Consider the following 19,882-nt stretch of genomic DNA (forward strand, 5'->3'; position numbering starts at 1 on the left):
ATTTTTTACATTACAAATAGTCTTTTGAGAAGAAAGAAGTTGATGGCAGTTGATTCGATTCTTGGTTGCAAATTATACGCTGATATAGACAGTTTTCGATACTGAAGCAAAAATCCATAGAACAGTAGTTGATTCTTAATTACATACTTGCATCCAGTTGAAGAAAGTTTCCGCTTCAAAAATCTAAATTCAGTGAAAAATTGACTTAAACACATTTTATATAAACGCCTTTTAAAAGCACTTTCATTAGTGTACTAAAAATGAATTTTTTTATTTTTGTTATTTTCTACTGTTCAGTTCCTAAAATTTATAATTCATTATATTGAATATTATAGGATTTTATACTCAATTTTTTCGAATTCAATACTAGGTAATACTATTCTCAAAATTCAGTTAATTTGATCGTTTAACTCCAAATCAAATTCCAAAAATATTTAAATGTTACAATGTTATTGAGGAGCGCACGTGCTCAAATTTTGAAAAAACTCTTGTTCTCTAAGAAGTATTAGAAAAATCTATTATAAAATGCCTTCTTTACAAAATAAAACTAACTAAGTGAAATAAGTGTTTAAAAGTGATATTCATTATTAAAACAATATTGTAACATTGTATAATTTAATAATATAATTTTAATTAAATACATTAAAATTTGAATTTTAATTAATAGAGTCGAGTCGTAATAATTCAGATGAACACTAAAATGTATTTTAACAAGTTTAGATTAAAATGTTGAAAACTTCTTATTTGCAAATTCGTACCAATAGAGTGGTATAAAGTAAAAATTTAGTCTACCCATTACAGTTGGTGAGACCTTTTGGATAATTTTGGCAGCTTATTATTATTATTATTATTATTATTATTCCCTTTCTTGGAGAAAGGGCTTCAGGGTTTCATAATAAAACTCTACTAAGTAAATTTATTTAATTTTTAGAGAGGACTGCGAATTATCCCTGCTGGTAAAGTCACCATTTAAGGATCAGACACATTTGATATTTTTTAATTTTGTTTATAAGCATTGAAATTTTTTTTGAAAGGATAACTTAACTTAGTGAACGAAAATCTCAAGATATAGAACTTTCCGATTTATTGAAATTCGATATATGGGGATAATTTATTAGACTCATAATCGGAACTGTTTAAATGGTCGCATTGATGCATCATGTAGTTTTATTCGTATTACCAACTTATGTTTATAGTGAACGTTAATTAAGCAAAAAAATAAATAAATAAATAATAATAATAATAATAATACTGATAAAATGTTAATATGCTGTTATGAATTTGAGAACTGGGCATGGATATTTTTTCACCTTGGCCGAAAAAAGGAAAGATTTATATTAATCAATTATTCGCAGTTAAAATCGCTACATAAAGTTGAAAATGAATTCCCGTCATATTATAAGAAGATGTCTTTCCTCAAGCAATTTCTGATAGTATTTATTTCATTAAAATCTCTTTCAAATATTATGAAATATGTTGTTACTATTTATGTTTTCCTTCTTTTATAGTATCAATCTTGCTAGAATTGTGCATGGACTCATATTTTTAACTCCATTTTTACAATTTCTATCATACCAAAATATATTCCATTCGTAAAGCTTCTTTCTCTACGTTCTTATTTTAAAGAGGGTTGCACAGGAGCGCTCATTTTTTATATATATATATATACTCAGATTTACTGGCGTGCTTCTTTCTTCGCATGAAAATGGCTTGTTGAAATGTTTTTGTTTTCGGATATGTATTTCTATTTATGTGTGATTTGGCGATTCCTGACTCGATTTCTATCTGGCAACCCCTAACATCGTCCGTCCATCACCTTCACCGGATTATGACGTCACTTTTCTCTCGCCACAGGTCACTTGCAGCTTGTTAAGCAGTGGAAAGCCTGCCCAGCGCTAAAAGGTTTAAGGCTCTAAGCTCTCAGCCGTCCTCACTGTAGTTCTATACCTTCTAGTCTTGAGCTACTTTTCCAAAATGCACAAGCAGAAGGGTCTGCTGCCTATATTGGACTCAGTGCATCCTGTTCCATTTCCCGCGCTGACTTTCGTGAAGTTTATTTGCATTGAATTGTTTCCAATAAGAATTATTCTGCGTAGGTGTGATTCCTCTTTAGTGACTGCCTAGACCAATGATTCTCGGTCTTTCATTATTTGGGACTTAACTTCTTTTATGAGTTTAAGTGGCATATCCTTTCCAGTGGATATTAGAATTTTAAATAATTATCTCCATACATTTTGTATTATTGAAATGAAATTACTTGCTTTGAAGAGTTCCATTTAATTTTTATATTATGTAATTTTACATTTTCTTTCTTCTTAATTTGGTTTCAGTAATGAAGTCTTTCATTCCCCCTCTTTTATGGTGAGCCCCTCTCTTCCCAAACGTGCGCATCTCTAAAAGTGAGAGCTACTGACATAGATCATACCTTTTTAAATTGTTATCTTGTTCTGCTACTGTTTAGTGTAAGATTTGGCTTTAGAATTGAGGGAAGGGCTGCGGTGGCTTGGCGATAAGATTGTGAGACCAGATTCAAAATTCGAAACCTAATTCCACAGAAGAACCGCCGTGTTAGCGGATCTGTTCAGTTTAACCACATCAGAACCAAACAGCATTATCCCTCTGATGTAGTAAGGAAGTTTGGAGAGGAGGGAGCCTGCTGAAATGCTGTCCTCATAAACTGAACGCGGTTCAGAGCTACGAGGTTCGTCCCACTATGTTCTAGTGTTGATTTAAAATAAGGCATTAATATTTTAAAACTAAACTAAATTCAAGATTCGACTCCACGGAAGATACACAATATATGAGTGTCTGGTTCACCATCGATCAGTCTTCGAAGGCCAGGCGTCTTCACATTGGTATGGCGTAGGAGTTTGGACGATGGAATGCCGCCTCCGGTGTGTGACTGTATCTTCAAAGCAAAACAGCAATCTAATTAAATTAATATAGTAAACACTTTTCAGAGGTAAAAAAAATTAAAATTCGAAAACAATAACAAAATGAAACATTAATGGATTATAAACTAAAATAATTATTCAAAGCTGATGTTTAAGTTAATGGGAATTTGAGTTGTAGTTATTAAAAAATTATGTGAAACAGAAAAAAAAAAAAAAAAAAAAAAAAGACACTGTTTAAATTTTTCGTGTTAGCTCATTTTCCGTAACCATAAATACCTGAACTTAAATCATTGTTACACTATAACTAATAATTTGACTCGAAAACTATCAATTATAAATATGTAGATTATTCTTAAATTTCTTTTATATCTTTCAAATAAACATGTATAACTTGAGAAAAGTGTAATAATACTTTAATTAATATGTAGAAAAATAATAAAAACCACAAAAGTTTTTTTTTTCAAAGATATCTTTGTTGACGTATTTTGTTATTCTCTATTTCGCAAACGGACAATGGGGGACCCCCCCCCCAAAAAAAAACGAATTTTTGTCAGAAGATCATTGTTTCTTGTTTATTTTAATCAGTTATGATATATATATCTTCTTATTTTTTCCTCAGAGTTTGATCATGTTTTGTCGTGCTCTTTCAGAGCTACAATGTTCTTATATTCTTTTTTAATCTTTTCTCTAAATCCATCTGTTACCAAAAGTAGTTAAGATAGTAATAAAATTTAAAAGATCTCCCCCCCCCCACAAAAATGTTCCTTGTGGTTGATTCTTGTAGTGACCCAAATTTCTTCTTATTATGACTAAACATTCAATGGTGATTACAGTAAATCTCAAAAAGTAATAAATGCGCATTTCTGCCGTATCTTCGGGTTAATAATGTTAATAGTTTTGAAGATAGTATAAGCAACACGGGAATGTCTCAAATTATCAACACTGGCGAAGATTGGTTATCTGATAGACAATTATTTAGTTTTCTAGGGCTAAAATTCCGACAATTATTTGGTTAACTTCAGTCATTACAAAATAACTGCCTTTTGGTGACAAATTTTTATTTAGTTTAATTTTCTAAGGGTGTGTGCCTTTATTTATAGTTTCAGCATCTTTGTTCGTCATATTTCAGCCTATTTTGCTGGTATAATAGAATATTCGAACATTCTCATTCTATGACTGGCTGTCATGACTTTGTAGAGCGGCTGTTCCCTTTGTATGGGCATGAAAACCAGGAGGGTAGTAACTAAGAGCTTCATCTAACCATCTCAAAGCAAACTGCGCATGCTAATTGGATTAAGGGTGTCGGACTTTGTAGAGCAATCCACCCCATGAATATCATCATTAGTAACTTTGTTCGAGCAGATGGATTCGATGGACTTTGGCTAGAAATAATTAACATGAATTCATTGTCCCTTGTAACACCACCTGTATTCACTGATGTTGTGTACAGGTGTTTAATGTTGGAACCTTTGATTGTTAAGGGTTACTTACTTAAGTGACTTAACATTATGCATAGTGTTTGTAACACATTTCTAAATTTAAAAACTAATATTTTGTTTTTGAAAGTGTCGTATTTAGGAAATAATACCTATTTGTTTGTATCAGATTTGTTGGTCCACCCCCCATCCCGCATTTTAAACACATTTTTTGAACCGTAAACAGTTTTCTGAAACTCCCCCCCCCGCCCCCATCTGTTCATGGAAACATAATTTTCGACATTCTTGTTGTATATACAAGCCAGAAAATACATTTCATATTGAAACTGTAATTAATTGCAAACATAATTAAATTTATATAAAAAAAGTTAAATGTTTAAACTAAAAATTAGTTTTTGGAATAGTTTTGCTTATTGATATCACAAGTGCGTGAGTGAAAGATTGCCTGATATGTAAGTGGATTCTAGAATATGTTAGTTTCCATTTCCAATGACGGGTTGTCTCTCCTACGCGAGAGATCTATGCCATTAGGTAACTGACCACAGTCATTGGGAATTCAGTGTCCCGGTGCTAAGACAGACGGTGGTAAATCATTAATGGTTACTTAACCCTACTTCGCATCAAGAATTTTAACGCTGAGGTTGTGAAATTGTGAAATCATTTCTTTTATTTCTTTCCTCAGTCTTTGGAAGTGAAAAGTGTGTATGAAAGCCATCTTGAATTGAATTATTTTATAAAAATAAGTTATAAATCGTTGTATTGAGTTAAATTTTTTTGACACTTAAGATGCAATTTATGAAACCAGGTCGTTTATACTGACCACATTAAGTGTCGAATGTGGAAGATTCAGTTTCTCAGTGTTTGATAAAAATGGATAAATTTTTCATAAAAGAGCATACGTCTGTTTAAAAAAAAAAAAAAAAAATCAAGATACAGAAATAGCTCTGCTTTAACTGCTATCTCAAGGTTTTCATCTTGTTTTTCCATCCTGCTTTTGCTACGTTCTTTGACTGGATATCCCATTCACTTCAAGCTAAATAACGCCTATTACCCAGCAAATACTACATTCATGTCTTTATGTTCCAATGTAAAGTGATTCGTTCTTGATCTTTATTGCTATTACCATCCATATAAAAATGGAAAAGACGTCTGAGACAATTGATGCGCAGTTTCAGCATCTAAAGCGCTTATCTTCATGAAATTCGGAACAAAATCCGTCATTAGGTTGAGTATCTGTTGGTTTGTACAGGTGCATGTATGCAAACGCGATAGCTCAAAAACATAATGATTTTGATAAATGAAATTTATTATGTAACCTTTGTATTGAAATTATAATTCAATGACAAAAAAGAAGTCCAAAAAATGCATATTCGGTTTTCTTCTCTACAAAACGTTCATATGCTAGACTCTTAAAATAAAAACCTGAGCACTTCATGACCTTCGTGGTCTTCATGACCTTGCTCTGAGTCCACAGTTTTTTTGCTGCGGAAAGAGGGGGGATGAAACTTTTATCTCAGAGCTGATAAGAAAGTTTCAGAGAGACCACTTCCACTGGTTTTTTTTTATTAATTTTTCTGGTAGCAATAATGGTAGCTTGTAGTACTCTAGTACATTCAGCTACAGTTAATAATACCTTCTGGCATTTAGTTAAAAACACATTCTTAGCTTTCGGCGCAGCTTATTCATTTTGAGAATTTTGTGCTTGAAAAATCAAATCAGTATTTGATTTAACATAATTGGGCTTATAAAAACTATTAATCGAATTGAAATCCAATTTAAATTAATGAAATGTGAAGTTTTCTGTGTAGATGGATCAGTTTGTTTCTTGTGCCTGAAGGCTTTTTGATACAATGCTTTAAATTATTTTTATTGTCACGATTCTCAATTATTAAATTCATCATAATAATTGTTAAAGTAACAAGGCGAAATTCTCCGAATAGATTTAACCATTTTTCTTTATTTCTTATTTTTCATAAGCGGCCGAAAGAAAAAAAAAAAAGAAAGAAAGGAAACTCTGCATTTAAGATCCATTTAGCTCTCTTTTTTTATTTTGGGGTTTATATTTGAAAAGAAAGCAAGGCAAATGCATGAATATACCTTCGTTTAGTGAACTGCTTTTGAGAAAACAAATGTCCTCTGGGAAACCAAATATCTGAAAAATTACTTTCTTAAATAAAATTGCGGAAGAAGCTCATTCTTTGTATTCTTGCTCTTACATTTCTTCTGTTCGGTTCGCTGGGTAAATGTTTACCCCTGAGGTTTATTTCTACAGCAATAAAAGGTTCGCTTATAAAGGCATTTTCATCCCCTCCCCCTTTCTTCCAAGTAGTAAAATTTTTCCTCTTGGATTTTGAGAGTTAATCTAATAAAAATCATTTCAGCATTAGCTGCCCAATAGCGATTTTCCTTAAAAACAGAGCTGTTAATGTATTTTAAATCGATCATTTTCATGCATTTTTAAATAATATTATAGTAGATTGAACCAGAGTGTTGTTGGCGGCTCTTGTTTAAAAATACTTACAAGTTTAGCCTTAGGAATTTAACCCTTAAAAGCTGAGTGTTGCCTTAAAGCTGCATACTCAATTTTGTCTTATAAAATGTTATGGCAATAAGATTTAAGCTCTAATGCCTATTGTTACTGATAGGATATATACGGGAAATGCTATTAAACTAGTTTACAATAACAGCCTTTCATTTTTTTTTTTTTTTTTTTTTTTTTGCAACATAACAGCATGAGAGTGCTGATGCAAAACAAATATAAATGGATGTTTTCACTGGTGGCTGCATCTTTTGTTGTTTTATTTGTGCTATTGTGAAGACTGTATTTTATTCTTCAATGTCGAACTAAAAGTTGCTATTTAAAAAGTAAGGTATTAAATCTATCACTGTTCAGAAGTTTTTCCTCAACCAATGTCTCTTGTTGCCAATTGACAACAAACTCTTTCTTAATCGTAAATAATACTTTAAACAAAATATGATTTTATATGATATTCTTACACTTCTTACGTGATATATTCAAAAATTAAAGTTAAAAAAATTAGATCAGTGTTTAATAAGTTAGGCATTGACGGTCAAATTTGCATCGCTTTAAATGCTTGCTTTAAACGTTGTGGTCTGTTAAACTAGACCGGACCAGAACTTCGCTATGGGCCTCGGAGTTTAATCTGTTGTGTAATACAGGTTGTCCAGTAATGTGTGTTTAGAGTTTGATTATGAAAAATGACTTGACAAATTTAACCAATGTCCAAATTTAACATGTTTCAAGTCTTATATATATCCGGGTAACTGGTTTGGTTCGAGTTTCGCAACCAAATTAGATTTACATACAATTTCAACCATGGGATTTTTCTGTTTTTGAAATATAATATATATTCACCTCCAATTACAATATGATACTGTATATGCAGCTAGCCTTGTCCTTTACCCCAAAAAATTTACGATCGCGATTTACATGACAAATTTTATTTTGGTATCTTTGATATATGAAATATGTACAATGATATATATCTTTGTACATATATCGTATCTTTGATATATGCACAATAAGTTGACATCGCTTACACTCTCTCATAACAGTGAAATCGTAGGAATTGTATTGCCTACAATGTCTTGTATTATGCAAGATGGAGCGTCACTTCACGTTGGATTGATTATCTTTCTCAGTTACACGATAACATTTTACTGACGAAAGGATAATTAGTCATGCGCTTCCTGGCAGCTGGTTGGAACTCACTATTTGTTTCTGACTTATGATAGTCATCTGAAAAGTGTGATTTGCATATCGCTGCAGTTTTGACAAATCAACGTCGAGCTGCTTTTCACGATACAAAGAATGGATTTTTTGGAATACTTGAGAGATCGTTTCATTGAACAACATATCAAAGTAAAATTTACTATCAAAATTGTGATTTCTGTCATTCTTTCGACCAGTTGATTAGGTACGCATAAGGTTAGATACTTTAAAACAATGAGTACGTAGATAATAATTTTATGAAAAATCTCTTAATAATTCATAGACAAATAGCTTGAGATCCGTTGGGATGTATTTTCAAGTTATAAATTTTTTTTATAAGTCACATAGTAAATTTAAGAATTTCTAGTATATCTAATGTCATTTTATTTATACATAAAATTTTGATACTTATTACATAATAGTTCTTCAAGAATAGTGGTACTTATTGCGTATTAGTCACTACAAGGATATTGATAATGATTACGTTTTAGTTTCTTCAAGGATATTGATACTAATTACCTATTAGTCTCTTCAAGGATATTGATAATTATAAATGCAGTTAGTTTTCTTATAAATTAAAATCGATTAGATAAAAATTATCATTTGAGTATATTCGATTTTTTCTGCATTATTGAATTGTTGCTGGTTTATCATGAAAATAATATAATCAAATAAAAATAATCCTGTTATCATTAAAAAATCGTCCCCAAGAGGTAAAATTTGCGAATACATGTGTTCAATTTTTAACAGAATTACTGTGATTTTTAGCTGTTTTTCGAGGGATATCTTTATATTTCTCAAGTCTAGCAATTTATGTTGCTGCATCTTCATATGCAATTGTTGATTCTTTTGTTATTCTTGCATGTGAAGCAGCTACATTGTACTACAAACTAAGTTGCATGTCTACAATATTATGCGGATTAGTTCTTTTTGGAGAATATGTGAGAAAGTTTCGAAGAGACCACTCTCGCTGGTTTTATGTTAAAAATTTAAAAATCCAAAGTAATATGTTGATTCTCTAAGGAAGAACTATTGACTTTTTATTTTCAACTTCCATAAAGCACTAGAAGTTATTTTTACTTTTACGGACTTTTATTTCTTCTTAATGTGAAGTTGTATCATAGAATGGAGCAGCATCATTTTTCCGTTCCCATGACGATTCTTTTGACTTAAGAGTTTCGAAAAATTCTCTTGGATATTTTTTTTTTTTTGCAAGATTCATTGCTCTTTTTAATCAAACAGGATTAAAATATTAATATTTTTTAAACCGTTGTTTCACCTAATGGCAAATGATTACCCATAGGGATATAGCTGCTTTATAACTTTGATTTCAAGCGACTATCATCTTCTTCAATTTATTTCTTCATTACTTTTATTCTGCTGTTCGAATTTTTGTTCTTGTTCATTTATCAGGTTATTCTCAACAGAAAGGAAATGAACACTTCCTAGCCTGCAATATTATTCCCTTGTCACTTTCTTAAACATTTGTTTGGTAAAACAAGAGAACCAACTAGCCAGTGGTGTATCGCCCATGAGGCTGCGGACTTTTTACACCTTTTGCATTGATTTAAATTGTTTCTTCTTTTTTCATGTAATGTTTGTCGACTTACCTTTATTGCGATTCTTATGCAATTTAAAATGAAAACCATTTGGTTATTGTATAGTTCGAATGTGAACTTTAAATCGCTTTGTGCACTTAATAATATGGTTTATAAACAAGGAATAACTGCACTTCTGTTTCATTGTTGGAATTGCAGAGCTTGCAGTTCATTTCTGACCTTAAGAAAACTAAGCAATTGACATTCTGTAAATGTCTTTGTAATGCTCTTTGTTCTATACATTTTTTTCGTTAACAATAGCTTCTAATAATTTTGTTTTAATATTCGACCGATAAAATTGCTTCTTACTTACTTTTTCAAGATTTTTTTCTTTATATCGCTTTTTACAAATAAAATATTCGAAAGAGCATGTTTTTCAGAAAAGAAAATATGCATATTTTATGATAAATTTTTTGACCATCAGACCAGGGTTATCTGAGAGCGAAGTTAAATAGCTGTTAAATCTTGCTATTTAATATATAGAAAATTAGAATCCGACATTTAATGTAAATAAAAATTATGCAAATAAGAGTAATAATAATAAGTAGTAGCTTTCAATAATTGGATCCATTTGCAAAGACTTTTATGCTGATACTTGACTTCAGGATGTTTGAAGATTACATTTTCGGAGCTTGATTGAGCCGTTGATTCTATGTTGTAATTCTGAAGATAATTTTTCTGTCTCAGAGATGGAAGGACTTTAAGTCTCGCTAGTCTTTAGTTTTCCCCAAGCCTTTTAAAAATACTTTTTTTCGCCGAGGACTCGTTTCGAAAGTATAAAAATCATTCACATTCATTAATAGCAAGTCCAAATTGATTGTAGCTTGGAGGCATCTAAAATATTTTCTAAAGGTTTTTAAATTATCATTCATTGATTTATTTCTATAACAATTTTAAAAAGTATCCTCTTTCAATTTCAAAAATTCTGCACTAGTTTGATTAATCAGTGTTTTATATATTTTTATTTTAGCTGTATAGATTTCCAGTCCTCACTAACGGCATTTCAAAACAAGTGTCACTTACATATAACCGAATGCTGTTGTTTAACGGATGTTCAGCACTAAATTGTCGTATTAACCCTTTAAAGGGCCATTTTTTTTTTAGTCATATTATGTTAAAACATTTTTAGGCTTAAAATTAGAATAAGAAAAGAGATTCATTTAGCTTATTACATAAATTTAATTTGATTAATCAATTAATTTGGTTAATTAATAATTAAGTAACAAATCAAGACACATCATTTTGTCTGACATAAAGAACTGAAGCATCTAAGTTTCTGACTTACTAAAAAATTTGTCAGAACTTATGCCAACCTACATAATTTCATACAAAGATTGATAAATTTGGTGGGAAGCATACTTCCCACGGCCCTAGAAAGGGTTAATATATCAGTAATGTAATCAAAGTTTTTTGTTGTTGTTATTATATTCCCCAGTTTCCTGCATTCTACTTGTTTAATTTTGATATGATTATTAAAAGTCCATCAAACTTAATCGAATAGTTTTGTAAATAATTTTTTTAAAGTTAAGGGAATTTTTATTTGTTGCGCTGGGTTTGACTTTATTGGAACTACTTTATAGTAGTATCATGTCTACTCATCGATTTTTATGATGTGTGTATATTGTACATATTATTAATTTAGATATTCTTAGCATATTGTTCAATTATATAAAACATTATCTGAGTGCTAAGATCTTATTCTTATTTGCATACTATGCCATATTTTTTTTAATGAATCCAATTATTTAGATAAAACATCTTGTCTAGGTTAAAAAAATATTTTTAATAAATATATTTTTATAAAAGGTTATGTAATAATAAAAGGGTATTCCACACAGGTTGCATTATTAAATTGTATGGAAGTGAGAAGGTTTTATGAAACTTTTTTATTTTATTTTGGCATTGTAAAATTTTTTGCTGTTTTAAATTGAAAATAATAATAATAATAATACCTTATCTAAATATATATTATTATCACTCTTTGCGCCAACGTTGTGTTTACTCCACTGATCAATAGATGGCGCCACGGTTGCATTAAATCGTTTTTCTCCATTTTCAGCTTGTAAAGCACTGCTGAAAAGAAATTTCTTGCGAGTTAAAGTGTAAGAGAAATCAAAATTTTCTCACTAAAGCTTAAAAGTTATAAAATTTTCGAAAGTTTCTTTTATAATTGAAAATAATTAGTAATTTATATACGGATATTTATTTAATTTTTATCAATCTGAATAAATTGTAAAAAAAATAGCTCAAAGGAAAGGAAAAGTTATAGTATGAAAAGCAGTATAATTAAAAATAAGCCTTTTATTTACTGTAAATTTCCCGAGCAAACTCCTTGGTAATGCAATTCATCATAAATTAATTGATTTACTGTGTAGGTTGTTTTTTTAAAGTTTGTTACATTTTTTATTGTTGTTACATTTTCTATTTTGCCCCTTTAATAATAAAAAAAAAAAGTTTTAAAATTTAAAGAAAAATAATTATCTACCGAGGATTTATCTCGAATGTGCAATATTTTTGTTTTATGTTTTCTAAAAGCGATGTATTGCATTTTTGAAAACTTAGTGAATGTGGTTAATGGTGGGTTTTTTTTTGGGAGGGGGGGTGTACAATTATTTTTAGTGAAAATGTATTAAGAAATTTATACTTACAAATTATTTTATAATATAACATGATTTATAAAATTTGTAAGTGGTGCAGATTAAAATAATAAATATATTTTGGAAGTGTTTTTAGAAGATCTAAAATAATTTGTAAATCCTGGTTGTGATATCTTTGATGTTTTATCATCTAACCCGCAACCCGTATCTAAATTAGTGAAACTCTAATTGAAAATGAGAAGAATACAATGTATCAATATGCTCAGTGAAATAATCCTGGATCACAAAAATTGTAGGCAAATCGGATGTGAAACTCGAAGGATACTGAAGAAATATCACCAGTTTTGTTGACGGTCCAACGCTTTAAGAATCTTTGAAACGGCTCGGTAACGAATGTTACGAAGAAGTCCTTTCTTTGAAATGTCTTTAAAAACTTGTCGTGTTTGTTACTGAACTGTTCTACAAATTCTTAAAGGGGTAGACCACCTCTTCTGAATTGTCAACAGAACTGGCACTGCATCTGGTATTCTACGATTTCCATATTGATGGAAACACATCCTATACAATATTGATGACCAAATCGAAGAACTATAAATCTTTCTAATTAGTACCATATTATATTGGCCTTAAATGTATGGTTGCTTCTATTAAATTACCAATCCTAGTGGTTTGATTTCATAAGTATCTTTCGATATCCCTAAGAAGTGAATAAATATTATGACTTCATTCATTGCTCATACGGGGACACTCATTACTTCCCACAAATTGTGTGTGTGTGTGAGAGAGAGAGAGATAGAGAGAGAAAGAGAGAGATTTTATTTTGCCATTTTTTTTTTGTCTTGTCAATTTTCTACGAATTTGGTAGCTATAAATATATATTAGTGGATAAATTTATTTTTTTCCCTTTACAGAGAGAAGGAATGCGATCTTGAAAAGCGTTATGAATTCCTTAATGAAGAACTCAGAGCTCTTTTGGTTCGCGAAGGTATGTATTTTTTTTTTCTCGTGAGATTACCAAATTATTATACCAGATTTAATCGTGGTAAGAACATCATTTTGGTTTTTCAGTCTGATTTCATTGTCTGTTTTAAATAAATTTTTATAGACAATGGATTTTTGACATTTATTTGGTCTTTTCCCTTTAAGTTTAATTACTTTTAGATAACCTTGCTTCACGGAACTTTTACTTATCATAAATAAATGAATACGGTCCAGCCAATGGTCGAGTGGGTTAAAGCATCGCATGAATGAAGCATAATCAGTGCGATACAGATGTTTGTTAGTTTTATCAGCTGTCTATGCACTTAATCAGCACTGTTCAAAAACTGGTAAATCCATGTACACTTCAGTAATTAATTTTTCGCTCCGGTTGTGTTGGTCATTGGAGGGTTTCTCCCCCCTTTTCCGTGCGAACACAGATGTGGGCTAGTTCTCTGTGAAAGTCTTACAGGTAGACAACTAACTTCCATGCATAGAAGTTGCAGTTCTATTTCAGTTGCTGTAGATCAACAGAAATTGTTATACTTCTTTGAGTCATTGGAAACTCAAATAAGCTAGTTACAGTTAACCAAATGGGATAGATCACAACAGCAATCAATGCGGTCTGGTATTGTTTATGTAGAATGGTAATTAGCTTCTTAAATTTGGGATCTCGATCCGTAAGGATGTCACATAATTTAATTTTTGGGTTGCAAAAGTACTAATAGAGAAGTATCCACTCGGATCATCCAATGTTGGAATGTAAAATCAATTCAAAAATCCATCTTTATTTGAATAAGCATATTCAACCAATTCTCTTTTGAATATCATTAATACGTTTGCTGCTGTTGACGCAATTTGACACACGCTTATGATTTTCACCTATTATTTAATGTGATGGCCATCAAACTGGTCATTTGCTTGTAAAGGGGCTCCGGTTTAATATTGAAATGAATAGTAAACTTTTATAAGTTTCGTTTGATTAAATTTAGCGTCATTTTAGTTTGTTTTTTCTCTTACCCGACGTTTCGGAATTGGTTACAGTGAAATAGACTCATTTGTCGCATAATACACATCAATAATAAATCTTAATATTTGATGTTATGTATTATTATCATTTAACATGATTTATAGTATAATTATATTTTAATATGAAGGTTTGTTTCATTTACGAATATAATTGGATAATAAAAATTCGAATTGATTTATTTTATGATGTTAAACACTCTGTTTGGAATACATAGATTTTTGATGGAAAATGCTTTTATGATGGTACATATCTTTTTAATTCTTATTTATACGATACAAATTTTTAAAAAAATTGAAAACTCCTGTGTTGGAAGGCGTGAATCACAGGTGTGAGTCCTGCATCGAATGTGTTAATGGGTTCCATTTATATGTATATGAGAAAAGGTCGAAAAATGATTTCACTCATTGTTGGGGTCACAAATGAAAGAAGTTTAGAAAGCTCCGTTTTATGTCATAGTTTTCATAATAAGCTTTTTTTTTTAATTCAAAAATGGTTTTAAAATTCTTCCCATGTCTTTATTAGCGCCCAATAATTAGTTGAATCCTCAGGAACACATCTTCAAGTAATGACGCACTTCACGACCCCAAGGTATCGAATCGTAGTGATTTTGTCTGTCTTCCAAGTTTACCCTCCCCTTAGTTTGTTACCTTTTGCTTTCCTTTTTTTATTCCTCGACGGCAAGTGAGGACGCTCTAAGTTTGAAGCTGTTTGCTCATGGACAGCCAGAAACATCACATGTTGGCTATCCTTGGTAATCCATTAGACGGGAGTGGTATGTGGTGGTCTCCGATGTATTAGTTCGGAGTAATGTCACCATGACTTTACAACAAATGAATTGGAGGAGAAATTTGGGGGGGGGGGCGTGATAATGATAAAATATATTAAAATTATTTCCTATAAATTTTTTTCTATATTTTTGGATTCCTTGCCGTTTAAATTATTTCCTAGTTTAAAAAATGATCATAAAATTTTAAAGACATTGAGTTTTGGAAGTTGCCAACAGCAAGTAAAGGGATAGCATTAAAATTACAGAATCAATCTGTTCTTCTATAAATTATTTCTATTCTTTGTGATACTTTATGGTACTTTTTCATTAATTGCAGTGTCAGTATTTAATGTTTTTAGAACATCAAGTGAGATTTCAGCCTTTCCCCCTCCCATTTATTTTTATTCGTCTGTGTTTATTTGTATGTTTATAAATAGCTGTTAAAAAACCGATATTTTGTAACAGTTAGGAATCAAGCAACAGTATTTCTCAGAAAAATAATTTATTTCATAAAAAGAAATGTTTAAAGCTTAACAAAACTTTTTTATATTATGAATCAATATTTGTTTGCTTATGTAAGTAAAAATACCTTAGAATGGAAATATTTTATTTACTTATTTTCATTTTAGTTACTTTATTATTTTGTCTAATGGAAGCGTATGTTCAAATATAAGGCTAAACTATATTGCAGTATTGAATTAATTGATAAAGCTTCAGCATATAAACGAGCAACTTCGTTCAAGTTCTTTCAATTCTATTTTTAAATTGGATGTTCCAGAAATTTCCTTTCACTCATCTCTTTTTAAAAGCACTCCCTTACATAGCATATCTCCCAATGTTATGAAAAATTCTTTTTGAAAAAGTAACGCAGTTCACGATTACACCGATGTTACATATTTCTTCCTATTCCTCCTTTCAACAAACATGTTCCACATCTCCAGAGATTAACTTTCCTCCCTTCGGTAAATAAATGTGAGCTTTGCCTCTCGACATTATGGTTCGAAACATTTACTTTTAATGAACTCCTACCTTGGCAAAGCGAGAGGTTGTCGGATTATCTGTAAATTTCCGTTGGCCAGATCATTTCTTCTGCTGAATTTTATATATTGAAAAAATGAAAACGACCTTAACACCTGTATATGTGTCAAAGGCAGGCAACCATCCATTGCCTTCGAGGATTCGTCATTTCTATTTAGCATTTGCTGGCTGACATCGGTGTTTATTGCTTTAAGACAAGCCCCGCCTTTCCGATGTCAATTCACCACCCCCTTCCCTCGCAGATTAACCCCAGCAGCTGTGTTGGGGATGGAGAGGCGGGCTGGAAGGTCTCCTTTTGTGAGTGACGTTCCCTCTGGCAGCAAAATATTTGGAGTCTGTACGGGTTGTTTTTCCTTGCCTTTGATTCCTTCAGTGCTTCTGACACGCTGCCTGCGAGATTCCCTTTCGCTCTCCCATCCGAGCTACCGGATTTGGCTTCTTTTCTCTTCCTAACTGCACAGATGAAAAACAATTTCGTCTGCAACGTATCGAAGACATACTCAACGAAATGGATATGGAAAATCCCGATTTTCACAGTTAAACGAATTAACAACGTCTTTCAGCCTTTTTCGTCTTTCTTTTGTCTGAGATACATGATTCACTTCTTTCAGATAATGAGCTCCAAAACAGCTCTTAGCTACCGCGATACTGTGCATTAAAAACTAGGTTCAGATATCTCGTATTAGGTATAATTTAAAATATTTTTTGTCTTCCCATTTTTCAGAACATAGATTGAAGACGATTTTGTCTAGATGTAGATGTTTAAGATGTAGCCGTTGATGAGACTGAAATTGAAATGAAAACTTTCATTAGCTGTGGTTAAATGTATCTGTCTTCTGGTGGCTATAATTATGCCATAGATAGCCTGCTCACCTCCTTTGTTGGTAGAGATGAACTCTTGCTTGAATTGGATGTACTACCGCCAACAAAAATGGTTGAAAAACATCAACTCAATCATGTATCTCACGGTTGAAAATTGAAACCAGAAACTCTTAAGTCAGGATTCAAGTATTGAAGCTTTCATCAATATTGATTATATTTGATGAATTATCTCATCTTTTCAAATCTTTCCCGCATAGGTGAATCAAAAGGTATCCGAAAATCGCCATTAGTGTGTAGAAAACGATTACGTCTACAAAATAATCAGGATATGAGCATTGGTGGGATTTAATTATAAGAGATTCTTTCTTGATTCGGTTGACTAATTTAACTTTTCAAATTTATTTTTCGCCTCTTAGTTCTTAGGTTTATTTTGCGCTATGAACGAAAATAGATCTAAATCTAAATTAAATAAAACTTTGATTCAATAGTAATTCAATATCATTGTAGAATTTACTAAATATGCACATCTGGGACAAAATTCATAGATGGGAGGAAATATAAAATCCTGCTTAGAATCAAACCACTCCTCGAATCAACGGTATAATTTATATTTTCCTTTCTTCCTGTCTGTAATTTGATAGGACCTTCGGTTTTCCTTTCAATGTTAATAGGAATGGGCCTACATTAAAACGAAAGCCCTTTACTCCAATGAATGAAAGAATAAAAAGTTCACAAAAGCCATTTTAAGATACAAATGTACAGAAATTTCGTTCGTGAGGTTACGAATTGAATTAAACTTTAATTTAGAAACCTTATTTTATCTGAATCTTGCCTGCAGCTTTGTTTGGTCGCTCTCTGTTATATATATTTTTTAATCATTTTGCATCTCTCATGATGCTGTTGACATAGGGGGTGGAAAAAAAAGCTAAAATTTATCCCTTCTGATCCATTTAGATACTCTCATATTTCATTTTTATACTTTTTATCCAGATTTTTGTTTTTGTTGATAATTTTTTTAATGGATTATGCAATGTTTGGTGTTCTGGTCCTGTGTCCTCCCCTCATCTTAGATATAATCCTGTATCCTTATCTATTATTGCTTATTTTCTTAACTAATGTAACTGTCTAAAAGATTTTTAATACTTTATTGGGAGAAAATTAATCTAGATATGTTGAAGAAATTCATTGTACTTAGGACGTATCTTTCGCAACCTTGACCCACATGTTATTTTACCCATTACTTTAATCTTATATTTCGCCATTCTGTCTGCCGCTTTAAAATCTTTTAATAAACATTCGAAACCCGAAAAAAAAAGTGTTTTTCGTAAGAACTGAAGCAAATCGTATTAAAAAAAAAATCCAAGTTCGTTGAAAAATTATTCCGTAGACTTCACTGTAGGTGTTTTTGTCTGTAGGCCGTGAGAAGATAAACTGCTAATTTTAATTTGCTTGCGAATGATTTAAGTTACCAATATTTTTAATATCTTTTTGAGTTCTTGAAAACTTTGATTTCAAAATGCTTCCGAATTTTTTGAGAAATGCTGCATTAGGATTGTTTGATTTCTTATTTTTAAAAAAGTGATCGTAAAATGGCGCAATTTCATCTGTTAAGAAAGTTTTTTAAAAAATTAGTAATCTGACCTCATTAAATTGAGAAACTGACGTTCAAGATATTAATAATATCTGAATTTCGAACTCAAATTCACTCATAATTACTGTAGCCTGTTAAAATTTTTAAATTTTTATTAGTTTTTTACTACGGGTTTTTAATTGATTAGGTGCTGTCCTAACTCTTTTAATGGTTTTTTTTGGAGCGCGAAAATCGGTAGTTCATTTTTTGTGAGATTCTGCAATACTGATAGACAGAAATTCTACGTGAAATCAGTTTTACTTTCTCGCTCAAATTATAGAAAATATTGTGATTCTCAAAAAATGAGATCGAGATTCAAAATTCTGATAAATCTACACTTTTTAAGCCCTCATTAGTATGGGGTGGAAATGGATTATTGCCTATGTACGCGATCTCTCAAAGGCAAGAACTGGACGAATAAAAGCTTGTACTTAGTCTTTCCATTCAAAGTATAGATCTATTTCAAAATTGGGATCAAATGAGTCAGTGGAAAGTCTTTCTATATAACCATTCGAGTGCATATGAGCAAGCTAATTAAAAAATGCAATGTGGTTGATGACTGAAATTCGATCTATCGTATTATTACCATCATTCTAGATATTTTATAAATTTTGCGCCAACTGATTGAATATTTGTCAGTCTATCTTTTCGTGTGTATATTAAGGCGGTTGTTAAAAACACGACAAATTACACAAATTAATTTTGTATATGCGACTTTGTTGTCAGATTAGCCCTACAACTATTGAAACTCAAAATTGCTAAATCAAGTAACGATGTAAAATATCTTTCTTTAACTGAGAAGAATGCATTCGCACAAACGTTTTTCAAAAATATCATTGCAGTTTGGAGGATAGCCCCCCTCCCTCTTTTTTTTATTTATCTCCAATTAAAGCTTCATTTGCGTTTTTTTTTTTATTATTATTATTATTTTCCTTCATGCCAATACTTGGCTTCTCAAAATATTTTTTCGGCTAAGAGATTAAAAAAAGTTCAAAGGAACCCTACTGGCTGGTGTAAAATTTCTTAATCAACTGATACAAAATATCTTTCCTTTCCCAAGTCAATAAAGTTTTGAAATATCTTGATAAAGATAAAGATCGTGTTAAAAAAAACAAAAAAACATTAAGTCTGTAGAAGGTCAGTTTCTATACAGTTTGAATTGGATGAATTGGGCTAGTGGTTAAATGTCTGAAGAAGACCGCTCGATCAAAAGTGAGGTGTGAGTGTGAAGAGTTTTTAATCTTGATCGATCTTTTTAGATAGCCACATTATTGGCTTTGAGATTTAATCGACTTCACGCAATCAAACTGAATTTTGGTAAGCGGTTTGGGGATCGAGTTTTGTACTATCGGTCATTTTA

General features: G+C 31.2%; 1 protein-coding gene across 3 annotated transcripts in view; it reads left to right on the plus strand.

Moving 5' to 3' along the window:
* The window catches only part of LOC129958631 (EH domain-binding protein 1-like), a 149,393-nt gene that overhangs the window by 57,248 nt on the left and 72,263 nt on the right, over nt 1-19,882 (plus strand). For all 3 annotated transcript variants that reach the window (XM_056071231.1, XM_056071230.1, XM_056071232.1), the window contains one exon: nt 13,170-13,243. In XM_056071231.1, coding sequence (XP_055927206.1) covers nt 13,170-13,243 — 74 coding nt within the window. The remainder of the gene's footprint in view (nt 1-13,169; nt 13,244-19,882) is intronic.

Source organism: Argiope bruennichi, chromosome X1, assembly GCF_947563725.1.
Source record: "Argiope bruennichi chromosome X1, qqArgBrue1.1, whole genome shotgun sequence".
NCBI classification, from domain to species: Eukaryota; Metazoa; Arthropoda; class Arachnida; order Araneae; family Araneidae; genus Argiope; species Argiope bruennichi.